A 27,406-nucleotide genomic window follows, 5' to 3' on the forward strand; every position below is an offset into this window, starting at 1 on the left:
ATTTTTTTTATTTTTTTCTATTTTTACTATTTTTTTCTTTTCTTTGGGGGAAAAAATAAAAAACATCAAATAATATGATATTTTTAAAAACATCATATTATTTGATATTTTTTTTTTTTTTTTTTGACATCGTTTATGTGGAAAATAGGGGATGACGTGATAATGATAAAATTTTATTCAAATTGACGTTTTATCGATTTTGCATCAATCTGATAAATAAAATAAAAATTAAATTATTTAAATAATTAATTATTTTTATATTAATTAGAAAAAAAACTTTGCAAATTGCTCCCTTGGTCGCTCGAGAATCGAGTTGTATTATTGCTCGCGAGTTGATTGAATCGCATGAGACAGTACGTAATGCTTAGGTGCCTGTTCCATGTGTACAGTACGCTACACCGATCACCAACTCACACTGATGACCAAGTAAGCTAATAGTGGACAAGCTAGGTTTTATGGTGACATTGATTTCAAGAATAAATGCAAGGGTATAACAAATAATGCTGAGTAGATCGCTAGCAAAAAGTACTTGAAAATAAATGGTACTCCAGTAACTCAAAAAAAAAAAAAACTCAACATATTTCAGTTATTACTACTACATATAATTTTATTACTCTTCCGAGGTCATGATCTTCGTATCATCATCGTGTTATTATTACTACTACTATCACTGATGTCACTATTATTAATACTATTGTTATTATTTTTATTATTGTTATTACTATTATCAGGCCTGCACTATTTCTCTATTTAGCATTCATTCTTCATTCCATGCAAAACAGATAATATATGGGAAAAAAAAAAAAAAGGGGATAGAGCGGTATAATAGGACCATGTGAGGGAACAGGATGGTGGCGACTAATCCAAGGAGGCGGTGGAAAAAAATAAAGCTGACCCAACCTTAACCAAAGGCCCATGTAGCACCTCCCACCACCAAAGAATTTGAAAGCACATGCCAAGACATAGCCGTTAAAGCCCCCGTCGCCCATTCGCTAGCCGTTGGTTTTAAATAAAGTATCCCTTCACCCCATCCAACGGGTACCATTCACTAGCCGTTGGTTTTGAATGGATCATCTGCGGACAGCATCCGTTGTTTTCGTTCTTCCCCCCTTCACACATCGAATTCCTCCGTTCTTTTTCGTCTTTTAATCCCCCCTTCTCGCCTCCCCTAATCGAGCTTACAAAGAGAGAGAGGGAGAGGGAGGGAGAGGGGAGAGGGAGGGAGAGAGTTCCATTCCTGGGGATCTTGCTTCTTTGGCTCTCTTTCTCCTCAGTATCTTCCAGGGGGAATTCAAGGAAGGCTGGGCTCAAATTTGCCCGAGCCAAGGTGTTCATCAGAGGTTTTGATCGATCTCTTGGAATAGTTTCTGGGACAGTCTTTTGGTTGCTTTTTGTTGGATCCTTGGTTATCTTTTCAAAATTTTCGGATTTAGGTTTAAAGATTCGGGGCTTGGACAGGATTCTTGAATTTGAAATATCTTCACTCACTGTAGATTTTAGCAATGGACGCAGTTGGTGAGAATCATAGAGTCATGATAAAATCAGCCAGTGCCCGAGGTATGATCGCAGTTCTTCTGGATTCCATGGTTTCTTTTATGGGATCAGTTCAAGATTTGGACTTTAGCTCCAGGACCCTAGCTGGGGAATCCCAAATGGGTTCTTTTTTATTTTATTTGATTATAATTTGGGAAAAAATTGCAAAGGTGTTCCAATGGAGGGCGTGAAATTTGGTGCAGACGTGGGGAATAACAATAGAAGAGCACTGAGGGACATTAGAAACTTTGTGGGCGTTCCGCGCTATCCAAGTGCAGTGAGCAAGAGGGGGTTGCAGGAGTAATTCACCGAATCCTAATCCTTTTTTTGATCTATTTGAATGCATCAAAGTCTAATTACTAAGCTTTTTTGCTTGATACTTTCAGTACAAACATTGTTGATGATAAAAATGCGCAAAATTTTGTGGGCCGGCGGCCGATGACAAGGTTGGAAGCCCTTTCTTTATGCCAAATTTTTGGTTTCTCTCCTTCTAAAAAAAAAAAAATAAACCTTTGGACTGCCACACAGGAGATTCGCAGCTTCCTTGGCAAACCAATCACACCAGGTACTTTCAGTTGATAAAATGAGAATGTAGTAGCTTAATTTGTCATTGATCATGGATGATGGATCCCTTAGTTGGGTGATTTATATTGATGTAGGTTTCTGGTGCAAAGCTTCGGCCAATTGGGAGTGAGAGACAGAAGAAACCCTTGTCATCGACTCCCAGTTCTAGTGCCTTGGATGCTTCTACCGCCATAGATGTGGATGATTTCAAGTCAGTTAATGACTTACCTCTGCCTATGGTTGAGGAGATGGAAGAAGTGGTTTGTGTTCACCTGTCATATTCTGAGATAAATATCCTAATTTTTCTTTGATGACAGATTACTCTGATTGCGGATAAAACTATTTCTAGGGAAATTGTGAGCACAAGGAGGTAGAAATGGAGGATCTAGAGGAGGAGCCTGTTCCAGATATTGACAGTTGCGATGCCAAAAATCCTTTGGCAGTTGTTGAGTATGTGGAGGAGATCTACGACTTCTACAGACAGACTGAGGTGAACTTTAATCCCTTCTGGATTCCTATTGTGATATTGGATTGACTGAATTAATAGTATTTCAAAATTTCTTGTCTATTTTATTTTTAACACATGTTTTGGTATGAAAAAAGAGTTGATCTGATTAAATCCAATCATCTTAAGCTCCCTAATTTTTTTACGACCAAGTGAAATCTATTTTCTGATTCATATGACAACCCATTGTCTTGGGTGTAATCCATGTCTATTGTTTGATAGAATGCCAAGTTTGCAAAAGCTACCTAAAATTTAAAACTTATGAAATTTGCAGAAAGGTGATTGTTAACTTGATTACCTAGTTTCACTCAAAAAAAAAAAAAAAAAAGATTACCTAGTTCAGCAAAGAAGAACAGCTTAATATTTGTTTGACTCTGGAACTTTCTTAAACCATCCCTTGTGACATAACAGAAATGTTTCCTCGTGTTGTGCAGGATTTTGGTTGTGTCTGCCCTAACTATATGTCAAACCAGTTTGACATCAATGAGAGGATGCGTGCTATTTTGATTGACTGGCTCATAGAGGTTAGATGCCTTTTCCTTATCATCAAATTCTTTTTTTACATTTGAGTCAGGTCATTCTCCGGCTTTTGAGATTCCTAATCTGCTATAATTTTTTCTTCTCTCGCAGGTGCACTACAAATTTGAACTAATGGATGAGACATTATTTCTAACGGTCAACATCATTGACAGATTTTTAGCACGTCAAACAGTTGTAAGGAAGAAGCTCCAGTTGGTAGGAGTGACAGCCATGCTTCTTGCATGTAAATATGAAGAAGTCTGTGTTCCTGTTGTGGAGGACCTAATCCTAATTTCAGACCGTGCTTACACAAGGCAAGAGGTTCTAGAAATGGTAATGACTTTGAAATTAAATATGTAAGCTTGCATGCATTGGCTTGATGAAACTATATATCCTTTTTTTCACATCCATTGTGAAATTACTCTAAATACCACCTGTTGTCTAAATTCTAGAATGAAATTCTGTCTGATCAGCGACGGTCATGCCTTTCTTAACTTATGGGATTACCTAATATTTGGAGTTTGCATTCTTTTTGTTTATTACATACATCTACTGTAAATGCTAATGGATCTCTAGCCTTGTAGCCTTGTGCATATTGGGCTCTGATTTCATCTCATTTTAATTCTTTTCATATTGGTAAATGCAACAGGAGAGATTGATAGTCAACACCTTGCAATTCAGCATGTCTGCGCCAACTCCTTATGTTTTCATGAGGAGGTTCCTCAAAGCAGCTGAGTCCGACAAGAAGGTATACTTTGTTGGATAAACGACTAGCATGAAAGAAAATTTTCTGAATTTAGTGACAGTTCTTGACTAAGTGTTCCTTTGCATTTAAACAGCAAGAATTTCTATCTTTTTTCATTATTGAGCTCTGCCTTGTCGAGTACCGAATGCTCAAGTACTGCCCTTCATTGCTAGCTGCTGCTGCTGTCTACACTGCTCAGTGTACTCTTAAAGGGTTCAAGCACTGGAGTAGAGCTTGTGAGCAGCATACAAATTACTCAGAAGACCAGCTTTTGTAAGCTCTCTTTTTTCTCTGTGTGTTTGCCAGTGAATATGTTAAACTTCAGTATTTTCTGTTTAATGTGCTACAACATTCTGCTAAGATTTGATTTGTATGCTTTGGTTCCCATTGCAGAGAGTGCTCCAAGATGATGGTGGAATTCCATCAGAAGGCAGGACATGGGAAGCTTACTGGAGTATACCGGAAATACAGCACGTTTAGGTTTGGGTGTGCAGCAAAATCTGAGCCAGCCCTTTTTCTGATGGATACAAGGCTCTAGAACTGCTGATTAAGAACTCCATGCAGATGTTTTAGCAGATATCATTAAGGGGTTTAATGATGATTAACAATATAATCCAACTTCAAGAATTGATGTGCAATGGACCACTGCTTGAGTATATGCAACATAAGTTGCCAAATTTTGCAACATATGTTGCAATAGCTGGAGTGAGTGTTATGTGTGTTTGATATTTTAATATGACATCCTTTTGCTGATGTGTGTTCCATAATTTAGAGAATTTACTGATTCAATTTATGAGATTTATGTGTTAAAAGTTTATGTAGAGTTAATTCATTGCATATTTCGCTATTTCCAAGGGGCAAATAAAAAGGTTTCTTTTCTGGTTCAATGCCTCTAAAATTACTTTTATCTGAGGTAAATTTTCCAACTGTTGGTATGTACTCGACAATTCATCACTTTAGTACACTGAGCAGATCTTACATTTCAATTCAGTTGACTTTTGTTGACTGTTGTTCACTGAATCTTAATAAACATCATTACAAGAATATTGACTCACCACACTGGATGGAAATGCTGATGAATGTACAATATTCAGATTCTTGTACTAGATTATAGTGATTACAAAATCGGATATTTTGCTTGAAGATTTGCTACAGGATATACATTAATTATAATATTAAAAAGGTTTTTAGTCAAGTGTTATTTAGCTCACTGCTTACATCGAAAAGGTCCTGTTCTTGCAACATTGTACTAAAAAATTTCACACACCTATAATTTTTTGAATGGTTGTGAGCAGAATTAATGGTAACTTAACAAAGAGGTTCAAGCCTTTGCTAGAAATAGAGGGTCATGAAGGTGGTCCATCATACCTCTCGTATATTATTACTGGGTGGTTGTAGTTGTGGTAATGGTATGCATAATTTGACATGTTCGTGCCACATTGTACTAATGAATTTGGCTGCTCTGGGATTTTTCCAATGTTTAATTAGCTTGTGGGTGGAAATGAATGTGGTGGGTAACCTAGTGAAGGAGCCCTTAGCTTGAGATTGAGGGTGATGAAAGTGTTCCATGAGACCATAGACTGGGCTGTTGTCGTTATGATAATGGTGTACATAATGATAACAGTGTGCGTAATTATACTGAATATGAAGTCAAATTTGCTTAACCCTATCATCAACTCCTTTCTCTTTTTAATTACTTCAATTGAATATATTACGCATATCTTTGGTAGAAAATTATGAAATAAGTGTTCAAAATGACAAACATAGACTGAATCCATCGAAACAGACCATAAGGTTATGTGCAAATACTTGGACACTAATCTCAGAAAAGAAAATATTGGAATGACAGTAGCAATAGTTACTGAATTTATGGAGAATTTAGATCCCTGCAACAAGAAATACATGGTAATAGAAATTGCATGCATGTGAAATGGCAACATTTGTAGTTGCATTCAGCCGAAAATTTTTTGTTTGGATGCATGCAACTAAAGTTGTTGATTGAAAATTGTAAGCATAGAAAGACCTACATATTCCTCTCAGACATTTGATCAAGTAATTCCTACAAACAACTTACAAATAAGAATGTCAGAGCATGAACTTGAGTGGTGCGGACCCTCTTAGTATGGATTCAATAGTATTGATATTGCTTACCAAGGATTCTCCTAGGAATGGTCAGGCAGGTTCGTCGAGTAGCACGTTGATAGTGAGAGGGAGATAAATAAAGGATTTGGTAGTGCATGATCAAGATCCAAGCCTACAGAAAATGGTAAGGTGCGATGCTATCACTATAAGCAGTATGACCATATTAGGCAAGTGGGTCCATAGCATGTACAAAAGCAAAAGAACAGTAGTGATTCTTTGTTACAGCAATGGGATATATGCCTACTGATGATAGTGATATCGAAGAGGTTCTTACAGTCGAAGGTATGAGCACTTTTGATGATGCTAGGATTTTGGATTAAGATATTTTTTACCATGTTTGCTCCAAAAGAACCTTTTTTTTTTTTTTTTTTTGACTTCTTTGAGATAAAGAAAGGTGCTATTTAGATAATCAATGGTTCAGTTTGTGAGATCAGTGGTGTTGGGACATCAAAAATCTAGATGTTTGATAAAGCAGTGTGGATTCGGGTAGGATGTGGTATTTCTCTAAGATCTGCAATAATCTAATTCTCTTGGTACATTTGACTCCAAATGTTATAGATGTTTACGACAAGGTGTAAGTTTTGAAGGTGCTATGTGGCATCATAGTGTTGATTGAGGCTGAGAAGTGCAGGAACATATACTAGTTGATTGGACATAGCTGCAAGTGGAGTTTGGAGATGGTGCATACAATGAACTGGAGATGTGATGTTGGGTTGGTATAGTCTCAGTTATACGATCATCAAGGGCCATTTTTACCACGGTGACAGATTCAGCTTACCCATGGAGTTCTAGAAAAGCAATGCTATAGGTGGCAGGACCCAATGCTCGGATTCAAGGCAAGTTAGGAAGTGAGCTTGTTACCCTGAAGAGGGGGTGTTGTTTAAGAGATGGTAGATTGAGGGCTCTGCTAGATCTCCTGGTTGGCTTAACAATAGAAGCCAAGTTGAAGATTCTTGAGAAAAGTGGTTTCTTATTACTAGATCATCACATAGAGTATGAGAGAAAATCAGACTTTACACTGTAGTGAAATGGAGTCCATTTCAGACGATGTTATAGGGTTTGATTAGGAAAAGGGACACCAGGACAATGCCTCACTTATAAAAGGTGGGGTCACACAACATAAAAACAGAAGATGCAAATCACAATGGCTTCCACAGCTCCAGTGGCCATGGGTGAATTGGAAAAAAAAAAAATTGAAAGGAGGGAGTAGAAGAGCAGAAGAGACAAAAGAAGATAGAGGCATAAGGAGAAGCAAGAGAGAGAAAATTACAGATGACCAGGCCAAAACTTGATGGCTTAAGCTTTTAAGTTGAATTGAGTTTTGATTTTTATATCAAGACCCTCTCTCAGTCAGAATCAAACTCACTCCATATCTCCCTAAGATATGGTATCAAAGCCAATGGATGATCATCCTGGACAAATCTCTAAGTTGTAAATGAATTGGAATTGGTGACTCTTATGAAAAATATAAACATGCTGGCTACTAGAGTGGAGTCATGGTAGTTAAGTGCGGCAAAGGTACTAGATGGAGTAAAACTGGGTTTGAGTGCAACCTTGAGCAAGTTCTTGAAGAAATGGACTCTTATGAGGGTGCAGGAAACCATGACTCTTGAAGGGCCAATAACTCTTGGACTTGAGCAGTAACACACAATGTCGAAGTGTAGTTCTTGAAAAGTGGGCTTTTGGACTTGAGCAATGATTCATGATGCACTCACGAAGAGCAATTGGCCACAGAGCTTGATCATATAGTCATGGATTGGACTTGAGTGAAAATTGAGTCAGCACACATGAGAAGGGGAGATTATTGAGGATCATGTATGAAATCTAGTCCCATATGAAATAATTAGTGGGAGGTAGACCAGGTCTAAAACTTAGTAACTTAAGCTTTTAAATTAAGTTGGATTCCAATTTTTACATCAAGGTCTTCTCCTGGTCAAACTCAAACCTCCATTTCTTCCCAACAATATCCGCTCTCCATACTCTCCTACATACCCCGATCTATAATGAAATAAACCATCCTTATTTCTCATTATATGTATCAATCACAAACAAAAAATCATTTATCAAATAAATTCATATCAATAATGTTGTGTGTACGTGTCAAGGGTCGTCGGAGGCATCACCTCGGACCTCACGAAGTATTGTCCGCTCCCCCCAGGGACGTTGCCACTTTGGACGCACGTGCACCCGGAGTCACGGTTTTGTCCTTCGGCCTGATTGGCAGGCAAAAGGCGCCTCGTGAGGAAATGCGTGCTCGTATCCCCTTAAGCACATGACACTCCAGAGTTTGCCCGATGTGGAACTATTAAGGGGGGTCCCCCCACGACCTGCCCACAACACAACCCCCCACTCAGGAGGGTTACTGTGCGAGGACAGGGGGCGCTTTGGTGTCAAGGGTAATAGCTATGAATAGTTATCGACTCCCGAGAAAGGGTAGAAGAATGGGACCTATTATGGGACATACAATGCATTACAGACGTATGATCATTACGCTTCAACCGGGTTATTCTATTCCACCTCTTATAGAGAAATTAAAGCAAAATACTTAATAATACGGCGATACATTTATATGCCCCTTCCTGGCACACCACTGTTGTGTGCACGTGTCAAGGGTCGTCGGAGGTATCGCCAGGAGCAGATTTGCAGCAAAAGTGAAGTTTTGGATGTAAGTGGCCGCATATATATAAGGCCCTTCAACGATCGAGATGAAAGCGTGCCGAACGAGGGCTTCCCAGATGCCGACACGTGGCAGCGCCTGAGTACTTCCTCGGTCCGACGGTTCGACGCACCTGCCCCCAGATCGAGCCACGTCGCCTCCATCCGCGTGAACGGTTCCAGCACAATAGCCCCCTGACACGTGGCGGAAAAACCACATCTCGGGATTCATTAATCGACGGCAGTTCGTGTTCCCAAAGAGACGGCGGTTCGTGTTCCCAAAGAGACGGCGGTCCACATTCCCAAGGAGACGGCAGTTCATGTTCCCAAGGGGACGGCAATTCACATTCCCAATGGGACGTCTGACACCGGATCGTTCGTTGGTACGGTCGCTAGAGTCGGAGCATGACATGATGGATAACCACTCCTTGCGCCCGAAGCCGTCGCCCACGTGGAAACGCTGGCCAACACGACATCCGACTCAGGAGTGGGGGGGGCAACTGTTGGGATATACCGACCGGCCCCTCTACGCTGACTTACCCTCGGACCTGTCCGACCGACGCCCGACTGTACCGACCGACGACTGCCGACAATGGCTGCCGACAATATCCGACCGAAGGTATGAACAGACCCATACTGTTTCCGACCAGCCAAGCGGCCGAGCCCAAATCATCGACTCACTGTCGGGGGTGGCAGCCGACGTCCGACTTCCACCAGGCACCAGATCAGCCGACGGTGTCTCCGGATCATTACCCGACGTCCCGACAGCCGAATACCGACGTATAGTCGGTCAGCCCATCCAAACGCCGTACGACCGCTATGGGCAGTTGTCCTGTCAAGGACATACGGCATGGCCGCCCTGGGGCATTGTCCTGCTAAGGACACAGATTGATCCCAGTGACTTAATAGCCCACGGCGATTTGACAGCCTTCGATGATTTGACAACTCCCCAGTTGTCTGCACCATTAATGGCGGGTCCATACCGCGTTCTACTATAAAACGGGGTAAGGCAACAGTATTGGTAAGTCCTGAGTTCTAAGTTTCGAAAAGCGCCTCTAAGCTTTTGAACTCTCTTTCTCTCTCTCCCGCTGAGCCTCTGATTTTTCACTGTTGCCTAGTCTCCTCTCTGACTTGACCGTCGGAGGGTTCCCGTCGGAGGCATCTCCGATCTGTGAGGACTTTTCTTACATGTGCGCGACACCGGCGATCGGACGACGGAGGGATTGGCCGCAACAAATAACATTTAAAATCTTCAATAGTTACACACAAGGACATCTCCACTTGTTTGTTATGCAACCACCATAGATAATATATTGAGGCTATATACAAAAACAACTATAGTTGTGTAATAAGCTCAACATGCTTTAACAAAAAATAATGAAAATAGCATTAGCACCATTAAATGAGGTCAATATATAATTTAAGGTGCTTAAGCGACAAAAGTATCATCAGTTAAGATTGAAAGATTCCAATGCAACATAAAATTAAACATGTTCACGAAGAACCAAAAAAATCTCTTGCTTTAATGTGTTCGAGTCCTGTGGTTCATCTTTTGCACCATAGAGGGCCATGTATGTTTGGATGAGCGATATATTAGGTTCTGGTTGAGTCGCCCATCCAAACATACACAGCCCCGTGCAAAAGATCTGACTCTGGTTCTAATTAATTAATCCCAGATCAGCGGAAAGATAAAAAAGAACATCACCTAGGGTTTAGGGTTCCAGAAAGCAAAATCTCCTCAATTTACAAAGAGTGGAGTCCACGGCAAGATCCTCTGATGCTATGCGGAAGAAAACAATCGCTCCATCCCCCTCAAAATCCCCTGGTACTCCTCCGAGTCCTCCATCGCATCTCCCCCACTACCTATCGCCATCAGCGCATCCGCCATCGGCCGGAAGTCCGCCAATGCCGTCCCCTCCGCATCATCGACCGCCACCGCCGCCGCCGCCTCATCCGCCGCCTCCGCCTCCGTCGCCGCCGCCCCAGCCACCGAGACCCACGGCTCCCGCAGCCGGGCCACCCGCTTCTCAGCTTCGTGGCACGCTGCCGCCGCGAATCTCCTCAGAGACAGAACCTCGTCTCCGCAGCACCGTGCCATGCATCGCCTCCACCGCTGCTCCTCCAGGCGGCCCCGCCACGATGTGGCCATCAGTTTCAAACAGCGGAACCGCACACGGAGACGCCTGATCGCGGTGGCGTCCCGGCTGGCGGAGGCTGCCTCCGCCGCCGCCTCGAGGGAAGCAGCGGCGTCCTCGATCTTGCCGCGACAGCGGATCAAGACGTTCACGAGTTCGTCGAGGGCGGAGAAAGAGGAGGTGGAGATTTCGTTGCGGGCGGCGTCGATGGCCCACGTCATACCGACGATTGCCTCCACCATGGAGCGCGTTGCGGTCAGAGAGTTCATGGTGACGGTACCACCTCTCTCCGGTACCTTTGGCTTCGGAAATTAGGGAGATTGGAGGGAATAAAGGGGTTTATATATGGACAAAGATAATTCGTAGCATTCCGTACCGATCACGGAGTGATTTGGATATGATACGAATCCCGGTCGTTGTGGAAGTCCCTGCCAGTAATATCTTTCCCCTTGAATTGGGATTCGTCTTGTACCCAAAAAAAAAAAAATTAGGATTCGTCCCCGATTCACTGAGAAAATATTTTATTCATGATAGGAAATATCTTGCTCATGGCGTTACACAACTCCAGGATTAGAAGTTCAAGTAGGTGGCTAGGGTCGCAAAATTTTTATGAATTATTTAAAATTTATTTGGACGGTGAAATTCAAAATTTTATTGAATTTATAAATTAAACTAGTACAATCAGTTAAGTTTAGTTGGATTAAATTTATCTTTATAAAAATTTAAAGAATCGTTATAATGGACCGATCCGTATCCACGTACAGAAAAAAAAAAAATCTCAATCAATTTTCGGACTGTACAATCTAATGATTCTCTAAATTTTTATATAAATAAATCTATTTTAATTTAACTTAATTGATTGTATTGATTCAACTCATAAATTTTATAAAATTTTGAGTCTAACTATCCAAATAAAATCTTACTTACTCTCAAAGCAAATTCATCATGGACCGATTCAATGGTATCGAACCTTCTTCCCATAAGTTAGAAAATATAAGATAGCTTCGGCAAATAAAAAATCCAGCATATGCAACAACACTACTCTGATATAATAATACCAATGTAGCTTGAATGGTATTGAACCTTCTCCTAATTGGTTAAAGATTGTGTTGCATCAACAAGAATAGTAAATTCTCATTGGCCATAGGTGCCACATGCATCTTTGGAGATTTTGGAATGCATAATTGATGAATATAAATATTGTATTTTCATTTTAGATATCTTAATAGAGGCTTGATAATTTTGTGGAGCTAGTGTAACTTGCAGCCCAACCATAAAATAAAAAGGCATAGAGTTAATCTAGGCCTATAAATTGGGGGAAAAAGATAAAGTCACTTGTAATTGAATATGGTGTTGATTGTTCATCTATGAAAAATATGATTCCAATTCTGGAAGTGATGAATGAAGAAAAAGTTAGAAAAAAATACAGAACAATATTAATAAATTATTGAAAACACAATAAGTAATGGCAACAATGATATGATAGCTAGTTTCAAGTAATTGTTTGTTATGATAGTCAAGCGGGATTAATCTTGCATACCCGCCTTTTGAAGGTTTTGGGTTTGGGTTTTGAATGATATATCCAAAAGTATTTGAACTTAGATAATTATAATATGAACTAGTCTTCCCAATTCCTCTCTCTCTAAAAAAGAATGATAGAAAAACATGCACACAATTTATATGTAGTTTTACACATACATGGCTCGACAGCTACGCTTAGGTCTAGCTTAGTACATGGGGTGTCTATAGATCATAAATTGTTTGCTACTAGCACGATTCTTTTTAGAGACTAAGCACTAATAAATTAGAAAAATGGAACATTAACACCCCAAATTTTGGTGATACCTTCATTTTTGAATCTAATACCATCCTTATCACATCAAAATTTTATACACCTAGGCCATCAGTCAAGTTACTCTTCCACTCATTTAAATGGTTGGTTGGATGTTGATTAAGCAGAATTACTTTCTTTAAGCCTAGATTTAAAATAGAGGCATGTGCACAAAATGTAGATCCAAAATTTGTATTTTATTCTCTAACAATATCAGTAATGATCTAACATATCCATTTTATCTCTCTCTCTCTCTCCCTGTGTGTGTGTGTTGATGAAAGGTTAAAGTTAGGGTCCATTTAACCACAATATTCTCCATTAGTGTCGGGTATGTCAAAAATAAATCGATCTCTAAATACATCATAGAATATCTTTCTTAAATAGACTTATTTCACCCGAATAAAGAATTGTAGCTTGCCCTAATGGCCACATATCTCTAATCGGCAATTATAAATTTTAGGTTTGACTTTTCAGTTGTGCATTTCCAAAGATTTGAACCAGATAATACAACATGAATGAGTCTTTCTCCCCCTTTCTTTCATAAAAAGAAAAACAAAATTTTAACTTGGCAAAAATTTGGTAAAACAATAATACTTAGTTGTCCCTATAGTTTATGAATTTAATGTCCCATACTTAAAATCACCTTCAAAATAAAATGCAATCTTATTCTAATTGGATGAATAAAAAAAAAAAATCTTATGTATGATAAAAAAGAATACTGTTCCCCTTACATATTTTGAAAAAAACAATAAAATTATAAAAGAATTTTTAAAAAAAAGAAAGAAACAAAGTTCATTGTTGCCATGAGATCAACAAAATATTTTATGATATTTTAGAATTATTCTTTGCATGGCTTACCATAACCCACTAAAGTATACATTCTCATTCTTCAACTTGACAATATTATTTTTGGTATTGTTTTATCTTGATTTTAATATTCCTATTTTGTAAGTAAATCATATGGTCATTATCCATACAAAGTTGCTAATTTGCTAGCTATTATAATCATGATGGAAGTATGTAGATGGATGAAAGATTATCTTTTTTATCTCTATCACCCCTCCTCTCCTCGTATGTAAAAAAAATTATTGTATGCACTGTATGCACGATCATACTAATGCACACCATCAATCATCGAGATACGTTAGCATAGTTTCCATTCATTTTGTATTTGTCTAGGTAATTGGCCCATAGCAATATATTGCGGCAATTGATGGTACATATGCAATGATTTTTTCATATGTCATACTCTCCATATGTAACATATCAAGAGCTTGCATTCTCCCTAGTTTGCATAGGAACTACGGAGGGCAAGTTGTCTAATCATGATCATCCATAACCAGCATGATGGCCATGGCATGACCCCAGTCAATCACAATCGTAGTGTCAATCGTATATGATCATGATTGGACTACTAATCATCCCCATTTTGCATATAGATCAAGAGGATCCCAACTTATATACTGAGGCATCAAATATAGAATAGCAGCTCCTATCCACTGTACATGCCCTCATTTCTACAGTGGTACAACCCATTAACATTGCCAACCATATCCTACTTTCTATTATTTTACTCCTACGTAGGATGGTCATGAGCCGAACCTCGGCCTTAAATTTATTTATTTTTAATTCAATTTTGAAACAAGCTTATATAAAATTTAATAAAAATAAATTTTGTATACTATTCGTAGTATAGAAAATCCAACGTGGGGTACATCGTTTCACCTTATTATGTCACGTAGCCACCGCTTTCCAACACGTATTTAATGTCTACAATTCTATTTTTCGTTTGAAATTTTGAACGATGAAAATATTTTTTTTCTTTCAAAAAAATTATGGCATCCTGCATCGATATTATGGCATCTTGCATTGAAATTATAATTTTTTGTATAAAATATCATAATTTTTTTATAGGATGTCATAAAGAGAGGAAGATATTTTCATTATTGAAAGATAATTTTTTAGAAAAGAAGAAACATTTTCATCGTTCAAGATTTCAAACGAAAAAAATAGAACTGCGGATATTAAACGAGCATTGAATCCGTATTAGAAAGTGATTACTACATGATCCAATCGAAAGAGACAGTACGCCTTATATTGGATCGAATTTTCTACACCACAGATGATGTACAAAAAATTTTTCGATTTAATATTGATTCAGATCATGACGAAACTTTCTATCATGCATCAAATGCCTCTTTAGACCCAAAATTCAGTGTCTAATGAGTTCGAACCAAGGGCGACTGGGGCCACCGGCACATTCACCCACCTAAACGGCCCTCGTTCAGTCATTCTATTAGTCACAAAATAATAGTAAGTTGTCCAATGTATTCATTCAGAAGGAATTGATTAAATCACCATTTATATAACCAGGATAACACTAGGATTGAATTCTTCCAGCGAAGCGGCACCCAAAAGCATTTACGAATGGCAATCGGCATTCATTTCCTTAAGGAAAATAAACGGTCCAGATGAGTACAATCAGACCGCATCGCCTGCACCTTGACACGAAAAGCAACCATATGTACCCCATGACGCGGAGAAGCCAACCTGAACCACCCGTCAACGATGTAGAGGTTCTTTGTAATTAAATCAAACAGCAGGCCGACTTGCATCTTGAGCCCTTTGTATAACACCTCTTCACCGCTTTCAAGTCCTCCCGCTTTCGCGTCCCCTCCTCCTCGCCTCGCTGCCAGCCACCGACCGTCCACTCGCTAGGTCCTCGTTACTCTCCGCAGAAACCCTAGAAATTTGGAAGAAGGCCTTCCCCTCTTGCGCCGAAGAGCGCTTCGGCGGGAGATATCCGGCCGATTCGCGACTCGTTAGGAAGTATAAAGACCGGGAGGAGGTGAAATCCGTTTCTTCGTTTTCTTCGTCGTCTTCTTCTTCTTTCTTCTTCGCCTTCGTTGTGTTCTAGTCCTTTGAAGATCTTTGCGATGGGGGGTTTGAAGCCGGAGGCGAATTCCGAGACCATGGTATCGTTATCGAATTCCTCCGTTGATCCCATTTGGGATGCCATCAGGGAGGAAGCCAAGTCGGAGGTAATCACCCCATGTCTTCTTGATAAAAATTTCTTCTTTCTTTATTTTGTTGAATGTTTTTTTTTGTTACTTCTGTGCCTTCTTGGTTCAAAAAAATTGAATTTTTAAGCAAATTGAGTCGCCGAATTAGTTCTTATTTATTTATAGCTTAATTTTCGGCAAGCAGGAGCAGGTTTTCTTCCAAGAACAATGTGAAAACGGAGTAACTTCAGTTTCAAGTATGTTTGTGAATTTCTACAGCAATTGGTTTATTAAGATATAAAAAATGTCTTCTTTGACTTGGTAGTGAAGACCGGGACATGAGTAAATTCGTAGAAGCTTCTTGATGGGGAAACATAATACAAAATAGCATTAACGATTCTTTTTATAAGCTGCTTACTGAGTCCTTGTAAAATTTGAGCATTTCAAACGTCATTAACGCACCAACAAAAATCTATTTATTTATCTTCTGTCGGTCATTTCTTATTGAAGCCTTGCATTTTAGGTGTATGTTTAGTTTCGCTATTGAATTAGTGTGTCGCGCACAATTATTTTATCTTATTGTCATATGTTAATGCTTTTCTGACTGTTCTTGTGGTCTTAAGTATGGTTTTGGCAGTTTACTTGATGTTATGTTTATATTCCATCAAGGTCTTCATGTTTCCGATTCTCTTTTGACCCCGCTCCTCTGCAGCAAGGGATGCCAAATGGGTGATACAAGTTCAGTTGGCATTTTTCCAATTCTCTAATGGGAACATCTAAATTTCTTTCAGGCTGAGAAAGAGCCAGTTTTAAGCAGCTTCTTGTATGCTAGTGTTTTATCGCATGATTGTTTGGAGAGGGCATTGGCATTTGTGCTGGCTAATAGGCTCCAGGATCCAACACTGCTGGCAACTCAACTAATGGACATCTTTGACAATGTGATAATGAATGATGGAGGTATTCAATGCTCCATTCGCCTAGATATTCAGGTGACCTTGTTGTCATGTAAATGGGCATCCAATCTCCATAATTATACACTATTTGATTAACTGGAAAGAATGTTGATATGGAGGACTATATGACAAAATAGATGTCTCTTATATTTGTAGGCATTCAAAGATAGGGATCCTGCTTGTGCATCTTATAGTTGGGCACTGCTGTATCTTAAGGTATGCCATTCTTTTATCATATATGACTATTTAAAATATACGAAGTGCTATTCTAGATAAATGCGGTATTTTGTTGATTGTGTTTAAGGTTGAAATCAAGGACTTAAGTCTTGACGGGATGTCCTATGGGACATTGGGATGGGATACCATCCAATGCGTCGGGATAGAACCATCGCACCATCATCTTAGTATCCCGATCGGTACGTCTTAGGATATCCTTTATCCCAAATATCCGGACAGAGTGGGACGGCGGTGTGCCCCATTCTATAGGAGAAATGAGACAGCCTCATTCCATGGGATTTAAAAGCTTGATTGAAATATTATATTCATGCCTATTTATGGATGCCTATTACTTATAGTAGCTTTAGAGCCCATTTGGTTGACAAGAAAGTCAAAGATAAGAGGATTAGAGAGGAACCTTCTTTCCCATTTTTGGCAATGAAAATATGATTTCAAGATAAAAAGAAAAACATGATTGTCTTTTTCTCTAAATGTCTCCTTTCTACGTATTTGTTTTTATAGAATCACAAAATGCAAATCCACCATGGTAAATACTTATATTCTAACCACTGTTGCTCCAACTTCTTTTTCCATGCACTTTGTTCAAACACATAAGGGGTTTCAATGGAAGTAGTTATATTCTAACCACTTTTTTTGGAGGAAGCAGCAAGCTTGAGGTGGGGTTTCAATGGAAGTCACCAGTTCCGTGTGTTCAGAAGAAGTAGTAAGCCTGAAGTGGACAATGAACTACCAAGATTCCTCCAAATGTGCCGACCTAACTTTGCCATGTGGAGGGGGGTGTCTAAAGTCATCCTGGGGAAGGGGACACTGTCACTCTTGAGCTCTTATGTCTAACCAAAGATTGAAAGATGTCCTAAGAGAAATATCTTTTTTCTCTTAGTAAATTTTCTTATTTTATTTTTGTCAGCATGCAAAACATCTAATATTGTTTTTTCCCCTTTCTAGCTGAAAAGAAAATCTTGATTTTTATGTTTATCCAACCCATTATTATTGATTTACTATTATGTTCAATGCTTACTATGGTTTTTTTATAAATAAGTTTTTTTTTAATAAATATTATCATAAGTCAATACTTTTTTCATATAATCAACTTAGTATTGATTCAATGCAACATGTGACACTTATTTAATTTTCTTTTAAGGGTTATCACTCTTTGCAATCATACCGTGTGGCACATGCCTTGTGGAACCAAGGACGCAGAGTATTGGCCTTGGCATTGCAAAGTCGTATCAGCGAGGTGATTCTTGTACAACCATTAGTGTTATATGATGTTTATATGTAAATGTTTGCTAGAGTTATTATAACTAAATTTCCCTTACTTATTCAGTTTCATTGTTCTTTTTTTTTTTTTTTGTGTGTGTGTGTTTGTAGGTTTTTGCTGTGGATATACATCCAGGTTTTTTCTTTTATTTTTTTTATTTTCAATTTTAATTGTTTGAAATCCTTTAATGCAGTAAAACAAATTCTTGTTCTGTTATGAAGTTGCAACTTTCTTAATTATGCGTCTTGTAACCTTTTCATAAATATCACATATATTTGTTTCAGAAGTAATGTAACGATGGGATGATGGGTGATATTGATTATTTGTCCTTATTTTCATGGAGTGATGATGGTCTTTTGTCTCAGTCTTGGTATTCTGTGTCAAACTATGTTGGTTGATTTACATTTGAGTGACATTTCTTGACAACCTTATGTTCACTTATAATTTCTAATTTTAAAAATTTTATCTGGTCAATTTCTTTTCAACAAGCTCAAATATATATGTATGTGTGTATGTATGTATGTCTGCATATGTATATATATGTATACATGCATGTTTTTTTCTCATGCACAACATTGTAATAAAGCTTGAGCTGTTTGATATACACATGTCTAATTGATCAGTCAAAAGACCATCTTTTGACATTTGGTGGATGCTAATTATTATCAATAAAATTGTTTTATTTCATCTTGATTTTATCTGATTGGTTGGTTTTGTAGCCATTTTCTTGTTCATAACTTCATCATAAACTATCACTTTGAGCATGCAGCTATTACCTATAACATTACCAATAGCACAAAACGTAAAAGAAAAGGAGAGAGCTCTATTGGCTGCAACCAATATTTCAACATGTAAGGGTCTTACCTGATACATACAATCAAGATTTGTCATAATATCCCATACCGCCAGGTATGGGGCATACCGTATATACCGTACCATACCAACACTACCATACCGTACCATACCACGTATCGATACTATAATAGGATTGTATCAGTACAGGGTCTAGTACCGAGATGGCAAATCTTGCATACAATTATAATGGGCCAATCACCTCTCTCTATATATAGTATATAAGGGTGGTTTAAACATGAAAAATACAATATAGTCTACTAATGTTCTATGAATTTGTCTTTTGATTCATGTTAAATTGGTTATGTAATGTTTTTAATGTGGATTTTAAAGGTGCATGGATAAGTTATGCATTAACTTGATAGAAGTGCCAAATGGAATTTGAATTTAATTTAAGCATGCATTTGCTAGTAAAGAATCAGCTCATTGGCTTTTTGGATAATAATGCATTACAACAGAGAATCTGGTAGGAAATGTGTCATTAATATTGAAGACAATTAGAAGAAGCAAAATGGATAATTCCTTCCAAGATCATACATCTCCTCTTTGACTAAGCACTTTGCATTGTTTTTTTGTCCTATTTTTTTGGGGGTGTGGATGGTGGCAGTGGGGGACCATGGAAGGTTGTTCCGTGGTTGCATGAGCTCAAGATTCCATAGCAATAATTTGGGTATTTTTTTCTACTAATTGGCATTCTTGGTTTCTTGGGAGGTTCCTTTGCTCGAAGCATCTGTGTGGTCAGGAATATGGAACAAACCTTTGGAAGAATGATGTTAGGGTGCGAGCTGCTTGTAATGTACTCTTGAATTTTGGTGGTTATACTTTAATCCATTAAGCTAATCTCACTGAATGAGATACTTGCTTTTTTAGGATTGACATAACCTCAACATTAGAAAACTAAGCAATATTTTCAGAAGTCATCATTGTTATAGAAGTCTTACAAGACTCATCCTACCTTATGCCTTTAATGTGAGACTCTGGAAAATAACACCCAAAATGCTGTAGTTGAGGCTACTTGGAGTTAGAGAAAGCAAAAGGGGCAAAAGATTTAGTCTAGTTGAGATTTTTTGTGAAGAGGATGAGTTTCTTTTCTTTGAGATATTGATCTGATCATCAATTAATTTGTTTTTGCTTGACAGTGGTATTCAATCTAGATCTCAGACTCTATTGTTGGAGGATCCATTTTTATCTTGGGTGTTGCATGGATGCTGAAACATTGTAATATTAAAACACACCCCTCTGAAAAAAAAGAAACATGTGCTCATTATCGAAGATGTTGTGCACTTCTGGAGCATGTAATATTGAAGTGCTAAAGTCCTAGACCAAACCTTCCTCAAGTACCCTAGAATTTGATTTTGATTTCTGATATGGGTTTTTACATTCATGCTTGTGCTGAAAAACTTTTCAGCAGAAGGAAGGCAATCATGTTATGGAGGTAATTGATTGATCCCTGGTTGACAGGACCAGTATTTATTGTTGTTTGTAGGATTTGAAATTGCATCTCATTTTTCACTCCTCCAAATTCCAAAATCCCGAGGAAAATAATCCTTGTGTAGCCCTATAGATGTTGGTCCTTGCTGTAAATCTGGCTGTAGGGATAAAAGAGGGGGCAAAGAAAAACTTTGGATAGATAGACATGAAAGGAAAAGTGGGCAGTCAGCATGCTAGGGTAGGCTACCCTCTGTTTTATTCTCCTTCTCTTCTTTCTTTTTATCTTCATTCTTTCTTACCATTCTCTCTTCTCTCTACCCCTTTCTTTTAGGCACTGAGAGGGATAACATGCTGCTTTCCTTGCATGAGGAGAACGTCTCTTCTCTTCTATCTTAAGTCCAACATAGGTCGCCAGCCTCTTTTGGTAGCTGATATGGAGGAGTTGCAGCCACTCTCGGACCTTGTAATTGTGGATCATATCTACAAAAAGGGTTCAATATGATCTTTAATGATCCCTGTTGGACCAAAAACTCCCAAAACTTATAAATGAATCCTACAAACTCTTTAGGGAAATAATCTGGTTACTTATAAACCAAAAAAAAGAGGTAGCTAAGACTAAATTGATGAACTGCTTCGTCAAAACTTATCCTTCCTCACAAACAAATTGTGTTCTTCAACTTGTCTGCATCCAATATGCAAGGGAGCCCTCTGTATGAGGCGCCTTGCCCATTTTAATTTAGAAAACCTTTCCCCATTGAACTAGATCTCTTATATATTTTGTTTATCGCCATCTCAGGCTTTACCTAGTCCATGGACAATATTGGTTCCTTCTGCTTTCCTTTTTAGCCTGATTTTTTCCCCATTCTTCTGATGATTAATAAAGAAGTTTCCATAGTGCTTATGCTTTGTGCATAGAGGCTTATGCTTCATTTCATCAGGAATAAGGATTCCCTTTGAATTTTGATGGATCATACTTTGGTCCATTGACCTGATAAAGAAGGTATGAAGCTTGCAGGTTATAAAGACCAAGCTGTTGAATGTATTTGATTTTCTCAATACTAAGTAATATGTAATCAAAATTTATTGCTTTCTTGGTTGCTAGTTTAGATTATAAAGTATGTTTGCAAAAAATTGGAGCATCATAAGCTTTCCACCAAAGATACAGCATAATTGGTACCATATGATAAATCTCTAGTGAATAATGGTGGAGCATGGAATGAAGAATATTAGTGGTGATGAGTTTTCCTGTTATCACAACCTTTTCATACAATTCAACAAGGGGCTTTCTTATATCTCATTCCTTCATGCTCATACTTCATAAAATTCCTCTTTTGTTATTTCAACTCTTTCTTCGTTGCTCAGAAAGAACTCTAGTTTCATGCTGTCATTGACTTGTGGAATTCTGTTATCATGCCTTTGTTGCTGTAATGCAACACAGCTGCAAAAATTGGAGAGGGAATACTGTTGGACCACGGAACAGGTTTAGTTATTGGTGAAACTGCTGTTGTAGGAAACAAAGTTTCTTTAATGCAGGTAAGCATACAACTTCTCATTCTTGGGTAATGCATAAACATCAGTTCGTGGATATTTTGGCTTTCTATTAATCCTGCTAAACTAGTATGACATGTCTTTTAAGGTGCATTATGTGGTTATTATCATGCCTTTTTGGTCTACAAGGCTGTATTATCATGCCTTTTTGGTCTACAAGGCTGTATAGAGATTAACTGATTAGCTTTTTGTGTAACTTTGTATATGGATTGGAAAAATGAGGCTAGCTACTTCAAAATAAAGATTTCTGGTGCTTCATCTCAGCAACTGAATTTCTGTTGTAGAAAGTCCAGAAGTGGGTCTCCCTCATCCACTTGACTAGGTTTCGAAAACAAATGGAAACTTATGTGACATTTACGGCTGTATTGGGAAGTTCATCGAGTGGAATTTATAGATAAGTGCTGAATTTATGTGTTTATCATTCACACAGGCATGCACACAATTAGTGTAACCATAACTCTAACCACTGAGCCTTTTCCCAACAATTGGGGTTTGGCTTCACATATGGATGCATTCCATAGTTTTTGACAAATTTTTATGGCTGGTTGTCAACCAAACTTTAACCCTTCATCTTTCTCATCCAACCTTGGGGCTGGCCGTGGTGATATTATGCAATCAGATGTAAGGTATGCATATACACATGTATGTATGCATGTCTCCATATATATGTATGCATGTAAGTATATGTGTGCTAGGAGTTCGTGTGTATATGCATGCATGCGTGCGTGCATCTTCACCTAAATATATTATGTTGTATTTTGACAACTTATGTTTTAGAGAATGTACTATTTTCATCAAGTGAGGAAGCATCATCTCATAATTTAGCATTCAACTGCTTTAGTTTATCTCTCCAGCACCAGCATTTTTGACTTGTCAAATATAATTATTACACTGAAAATATTTGTTTCTGCTCCAAAATTTAAATGTTCTTTCAATTCAATATGTTGAGGAAAAACTTTCATGAGTTAGGGGTGGTATGAGGTTGGTTTTAATTTAGGTAACCATCAACCTGGTATATTGAACTGTAAGGGGTTTGTGTCTAAATTCTTTTTGTCCATGCCTTGTCCATCCATGTTTAGGGTATCTCCAATTCCAAGTTGGTGAAAATTAGAAGGCCCACTGGGTTTATGGGTCAGGTCTGTATATTTTACTCCCAGGGATTGGATTGGACCTGGGTCCTGAGCAAGACCACTAGTGCAAGGAAAATTAAGAGGTGCAGTTACATGAATATATAACCTATTAAAAAACAAAAAGGGCCTATAGTATGTATGCGTGAAAATTAATGATATGAATTCTAGAACATATCGAAACCTTTTCCTTTGTTTTCATCTATGTGCAGGAATGGGAAAATGATACAATTTGTTTCCACAAATTGTATACCTATGGTCCATGAATAGGTCTGTCAGCTCTGGATTGAGGATCGTCACCTATTGGATCCACACCCAACTAAAAGATCTTCAGGTGAGATTGGGTCCGGCGGTATCAAGGAAAACCTTACCTGAAATAAGCTTCAACAAAGCTATCCTATATTTGTAATGTCTTGGATGGAAAATGAAGTGAAGCAAGATACACCCATGCTAGAATAAAGAATGGTACCAAGAAGTGACCAAAAAGACAGTAGCACTAACAGGGAAATGGCATTAGCATTGGAGTTCTTGTAGTTCTTACCTGCATATTGCTTGATGTTTCTTGGTGTTTACATTCTTTGAGAGTACTATGGTTTAATCTCCTTGCCTTTCAATTTGAATGCTTTTTCTCTGTTTTGCTTTGATTTATTTGATGAAGTTCTTACTATAATCATCCTTGCTCATATCATGCATCCACTATGTATATAATTTATATCTATCTATCTATATATATTATGTATCTATCTATCTATATATATTATGTGGATATATATATATATATATGTATGTGTGTGTGTGTGTGTATGTGTGTGTGTGTGTAAAATATTCTATTCTATTGTTCTCCTATTTTTGATCCTTGTATTTATTAATTCTGAAGACCTGAAATGCAATTAACACTTATCTCAAGAACTAGAAAAGTGTCATTTGCTGACATCTGGGATATCTGATTAGGGTGTTACATTAGGAGGAACTGGTAAGGAAGTTGGAGATCGGCATCCTAAAATTGGTCAAGGCGCTCTTATTGGAGCAGGCGCCACAATTCTTGGTAATATTACTGTTGGTGAGGGTGCTATGGTTGCTGCTGGTTCCCTTGTATTGAAGAATATTCCTTCCCACAGGTTGGCAAAAACTTGTCTGGTATTTCTTGATTAAAGAACATGTTATTAATGAGTTCTCTTTTCTTTTTTTTTTTGTTTTTATTAATTGCCATTGTATTATAAATCTTTAAAAAATGGATAGGAATATATATATATATATATATATATATATATATATATATATATATATATATATATATATATAATGGTTGAATGTGTGAAAGCTGATGCATATATCAATGGTCATTGGCATGTGCCTTGACATAAATGCTGCAATTAGTTACTGTTCTTCCTTAGGTTAAATTATCTGTGGTTTTATTAACTTTAATGAATGGTAGCATGTTGATAATAGTTAAAATTTTGAGATGCCTTTATTTTTGTGATCTAAAGCATAGCTGCAGGAAATCCAGCTAAGGTAGTTGGACATGCAGAAGGGGAAGATCCATCTTTGACAATGAAACATGGTTAGTGTGTTATGTACTGAACACTTATAGTATATAATGTATATTACATCTTGTGCTCTTATAAATTTATTTCTAATTTCTTATCTTAATTTCTGTGTCTTCTCTTAAATTTCAGATGCTACGAAAGATTTATTTGAGCATTTGTCTATTAGCTCCAAAGAGAAGAGATCAAATGGTGAGTTTTGCCAGATGGCTGTTATAAGAGATTATTGTGAAAATTTAGTTTGACCAAGGGGAGTTTTAATGTTGATGTCCTGCTTTACATGATGCAAATTTTATGAAATTATTCACAAAGCACGAAAAAGGTTTTCGATAGAATTCATCATGAGGATGCAGTAAATTACCAAGTAGCTCTGCTAAAAACTAATCCTTGGTGATTTTATGGAAAACTATCAAAGATGTAGCACAACATACAGTCCTGCACTTGCAAGTTGATTCTTCGTTTTATGGTGTAAGAGTGTGCATGCTGCATTCAGTCTGCCTGTTGGTTTGGAGTTTCAGCATCCTAATAAGTTGTTGAGATTCCATTGCCTTGTCTATTAAAGGCAGATGCCGTTTGATGCAGATACTTCATAACTTTCTTCATTTCCATGCATCTTGATCCAACAACTGGATTTTTTAAGAGAAATCTGAATTATTTTGTTTAGGAGTACTGATAATCCCATGAAAATAAATTTAATTATTTTTAGAGTGATAATAGTTTTAAGTAATGGCTGTTCACTTTCCATTTGTCTTTTGTTTCTTCTTTCGCATGCTTTCTTTTTAATTTGTTTGTTTTGTATATGGTCTTAGGTGTCTAATAGAGGGATATCCTAAAATAGTTCCATGAAGGCCTTGAGAATGGAGAAACAAAATTTATGAAACCAATCCTATGATTAGAAGACACCTTTTTTTTTCTTTTCTTCAAATGAGGCTGGTTATTTACATGGTTATAATGTGTTAGTTTATCTGGGTGCAGTTTGACTTTTAAAATTTCATGCATCTTTAGTCTTTTTATAGTCACTAAGAAATAAGTAGTTGAAAAGGAAGTTGGATAGTTTTGCTGTCATGTGAACCCATGCGATGCATTTGTTTCAGGTCTCTGTTGTTGTATATAATGGTATGTTATCATTCTCAGCATTTTTTTTGGACATCTGGAACATACATATAATATTGTTAAGTTGGATGCCTTGTTCTAACGTTGATTATTGCTTTATCCGGATAAATGTTAGCTTATTGCATCATATTTTGCAGTTGCGTCTGTGTCGAATGATCAAGAATAACTCTCATAATCATTGGCAGGATTTTTGTTTATCTTGTTGACATTTTTTGTATTTCTTGCTGTAACTGTAGGTTGTATGCTAAATTATCTTAATGGAAGCTGAAAGACACGATTCACCATAGTCATCATCGTCCCAAGGAAAATACTTTTTTCAAAAATCACTGGACTATTTTCTTCATATGTTCATCCCTTTTGCCGAGCAGGGAGATCTCTCTGATTAATGACTTCAGCACTGATATGGGAGGAACAATATATGTAATTTAAGATATTATGTTTAGATTTTCTTTTTATATGACTTCTTAACGATGATTAGCTACATCAGGTTCAAAGGTGTATTTGTTGGAACTTGTATTGTTTATAAAAAAAGTTTGTATACACTCTAAAATGCGGATATACGCATTTGGATGTACATGGCCTACGTTGCGTCGGTTCTGCGTGAGATCGTGGCGACCATCCTATCTGTTTTGAGTAATGTTACGATGCCCAATCTTGGTATCAAAAAATTCCCACCGTTTGAACTCCTCCTTGTGTCTCCACCATCCCCACTCGGCGCTCTCATTGGCAAGCCCATCACGGAGGTGACAACTCCGGCGGCCACCTGCTTCCGATCGACGGTGTCTCCTCCCTGATTCCCTTCCCCCATCTCTCCCTGCACGCCGGCGTCGTCCCCGTCATGGACGTCGACGGTGGCGGCGACGGCCGTTGGTGACAAAGCAAGCCCCTGTCCGCCCAATGTCGACTGGGGCAGCGCTTGTGGTGGAGGTATCCTCATTAAGAAACGGGAAGGGGGGCAAAAAAAAAAAAAAAGAACTTGGCACGTGCGTATGCGCCTATAAAAATATCGCATGTACGTGCGGATGTGCCCACAATTTTTACGCGGAAGCATGTCCGCATGGATATGTATAGAATAGGCGAGTGCGGACGCGCTCATAAAAATATTATGCAGAAGCATGTCCTCACCAAAAAAATATTGTAGGCGGATGCGGACGTGCGCATACAATTCCTATGAGGAAGCATTTCCGCATAAAAAGATATAGGTTAGGCTGCTAACGATGCGCCCATAGAATTCTTATGCAGAAGAAAATCCGCATAGAAGAATTCAATGAGTATGTGCGAGTGCGCTCATAAAATTGCTATGCGGAAGCAAATCCATACCAAAAAAAATACAAGGGGCATGTGCGGGTGCGCTCATATAAACCTTTTGCGGAAGCAATTCCGCATAGAAAATCCAGCAGGCCCACCATGCGACGCACCCATAAAATTCTTATGCGTAAGAGATTCCACACGGGAAATTAGAATGGGGACGAACAAACGCGCTCATAAAATTCTTATGCGGAGGCAGATCCACATAGAAAAATATACAACGGTCCACCAGGAGGTGCTCATAAAATTCTTATGCGGAAGTTAATCCGCATAGAAAAAATATACGGACATAAGAGTGCACCAACGTCATGCGGGGGTAAATCGGCATAGAAAAACTTATGGGAAAGGGCGCTCACACGGTTCCAGCATAGGCAGCGCTTCCGCTCCCACCGACGCCGCCG

General features: G+C 38.1%; 2 protein-coding genes across 9 annotated transcripts; both read left to right on the plus strand.

Annotated features, from left to right (window-relative positions):
- Positions 1-1,056: 1,056 nt before the first annotated feature.
- LOC105055210 (cyclin-B2-2) lies at positions 1,057-4,904 on the plus strand. 7 transcript variants are annotated; one of them, XM_019854100.2, is made up of 12 exons: positions 1,059-1,340; positions 1,434-1,557; positions 1,737-1,833; positions 1,920-1,979; positions 2,062-2,098; positions 2,193-2,357; positions 2,447-2,587; positions 3,037-3,126; positions 3,233-3,454; positions 3,771-3,869; positions 3,961-4,139; positions 4,260-4,898. In XM_019854100.2, exons 2-12 carry the CDS (start codon positions 1,503-1,505, stop codon positions 4,402-4,404), a joined length of 1,290 nt encoding a protein of 429 aa, XP_019709659.1. In that variant the 5' UTR covers positions 1,059-1,340; positions 1,434-1,502; the 3' UTR covers positions 4,405-4,898. The 7 variants fall into 7 exon arrangements, with proteins under 7 accessions (XP_073102619.1, XP_019709659.1, XP_019709660.1 ...); XM_019854101.2 differs by having other exon boundaries at positions 1,494-1,557; XM_010936968.4 differs by having other exon boundaries at positions 1,060-1,340; positions 1,494-1,557; positions 1,704-1,833; positions 4,260-4,895.
- A 10,389-nt stretch (positions 4,905-15,293) lies between these two features.
- Positions 15,294-26,297, plus strand: LOC105055209 (probable serine acetyltransferase 2). 2 transcript variants are annotated; one of them, XM_010936967.4, is made up of 10 exons: positions 15,294-15,670; positions 16,423-16,620; positions 16,741-16,800; positions 17,963-18,058; positions 18,193-18,217; positions 21,804-21,898; positions 23,992-24,158; positions 24,528-24,601; positions 24,717-24,776; positions 25,934-26,297. In XM_010936967.4, the coding sequence occupies exons 1-10, from the start codon at positions 15,566-15,568 to the stop codon at positions 25,963-25,965; spliced, it is 912 nt and encodes a 303-aa protein (XP_010935269.1). In that variant the 5' UTR covers positions 15,294-15,565; the 3' UTR covers positions 25,966-26,297. The 2 variants fall into 2 exon arrangements, with proteins under 2 accessions (XP_010935269.1, XP_073102752.1); XM_073246651.1 differs by lacking the exons at positions 24,717-24,776; positions 25,934-26,297 and having other exon boundaries at positions 24,528-24,606.
- The last annotated feature ends 1,109 nt before the right edge of the window (positions 26,298-27,406 follow it).

The sequence above is a fragment of the Elaeis guineensis genome, chromosome 12 (assembly GCF_000442705.2).
Source record: "Elaeis guineensis isolate ETL-2024a chromosome 12, EG11, whole genome shotgun sequence".
NCBI classification, from domain to species: domain Eukaryota; kingdom Viridiplantae; phylum Streptophyta; class Magnoliopsida; order Arecales; family Arecaceae; genus Elaeis; species Elaeis guineensis.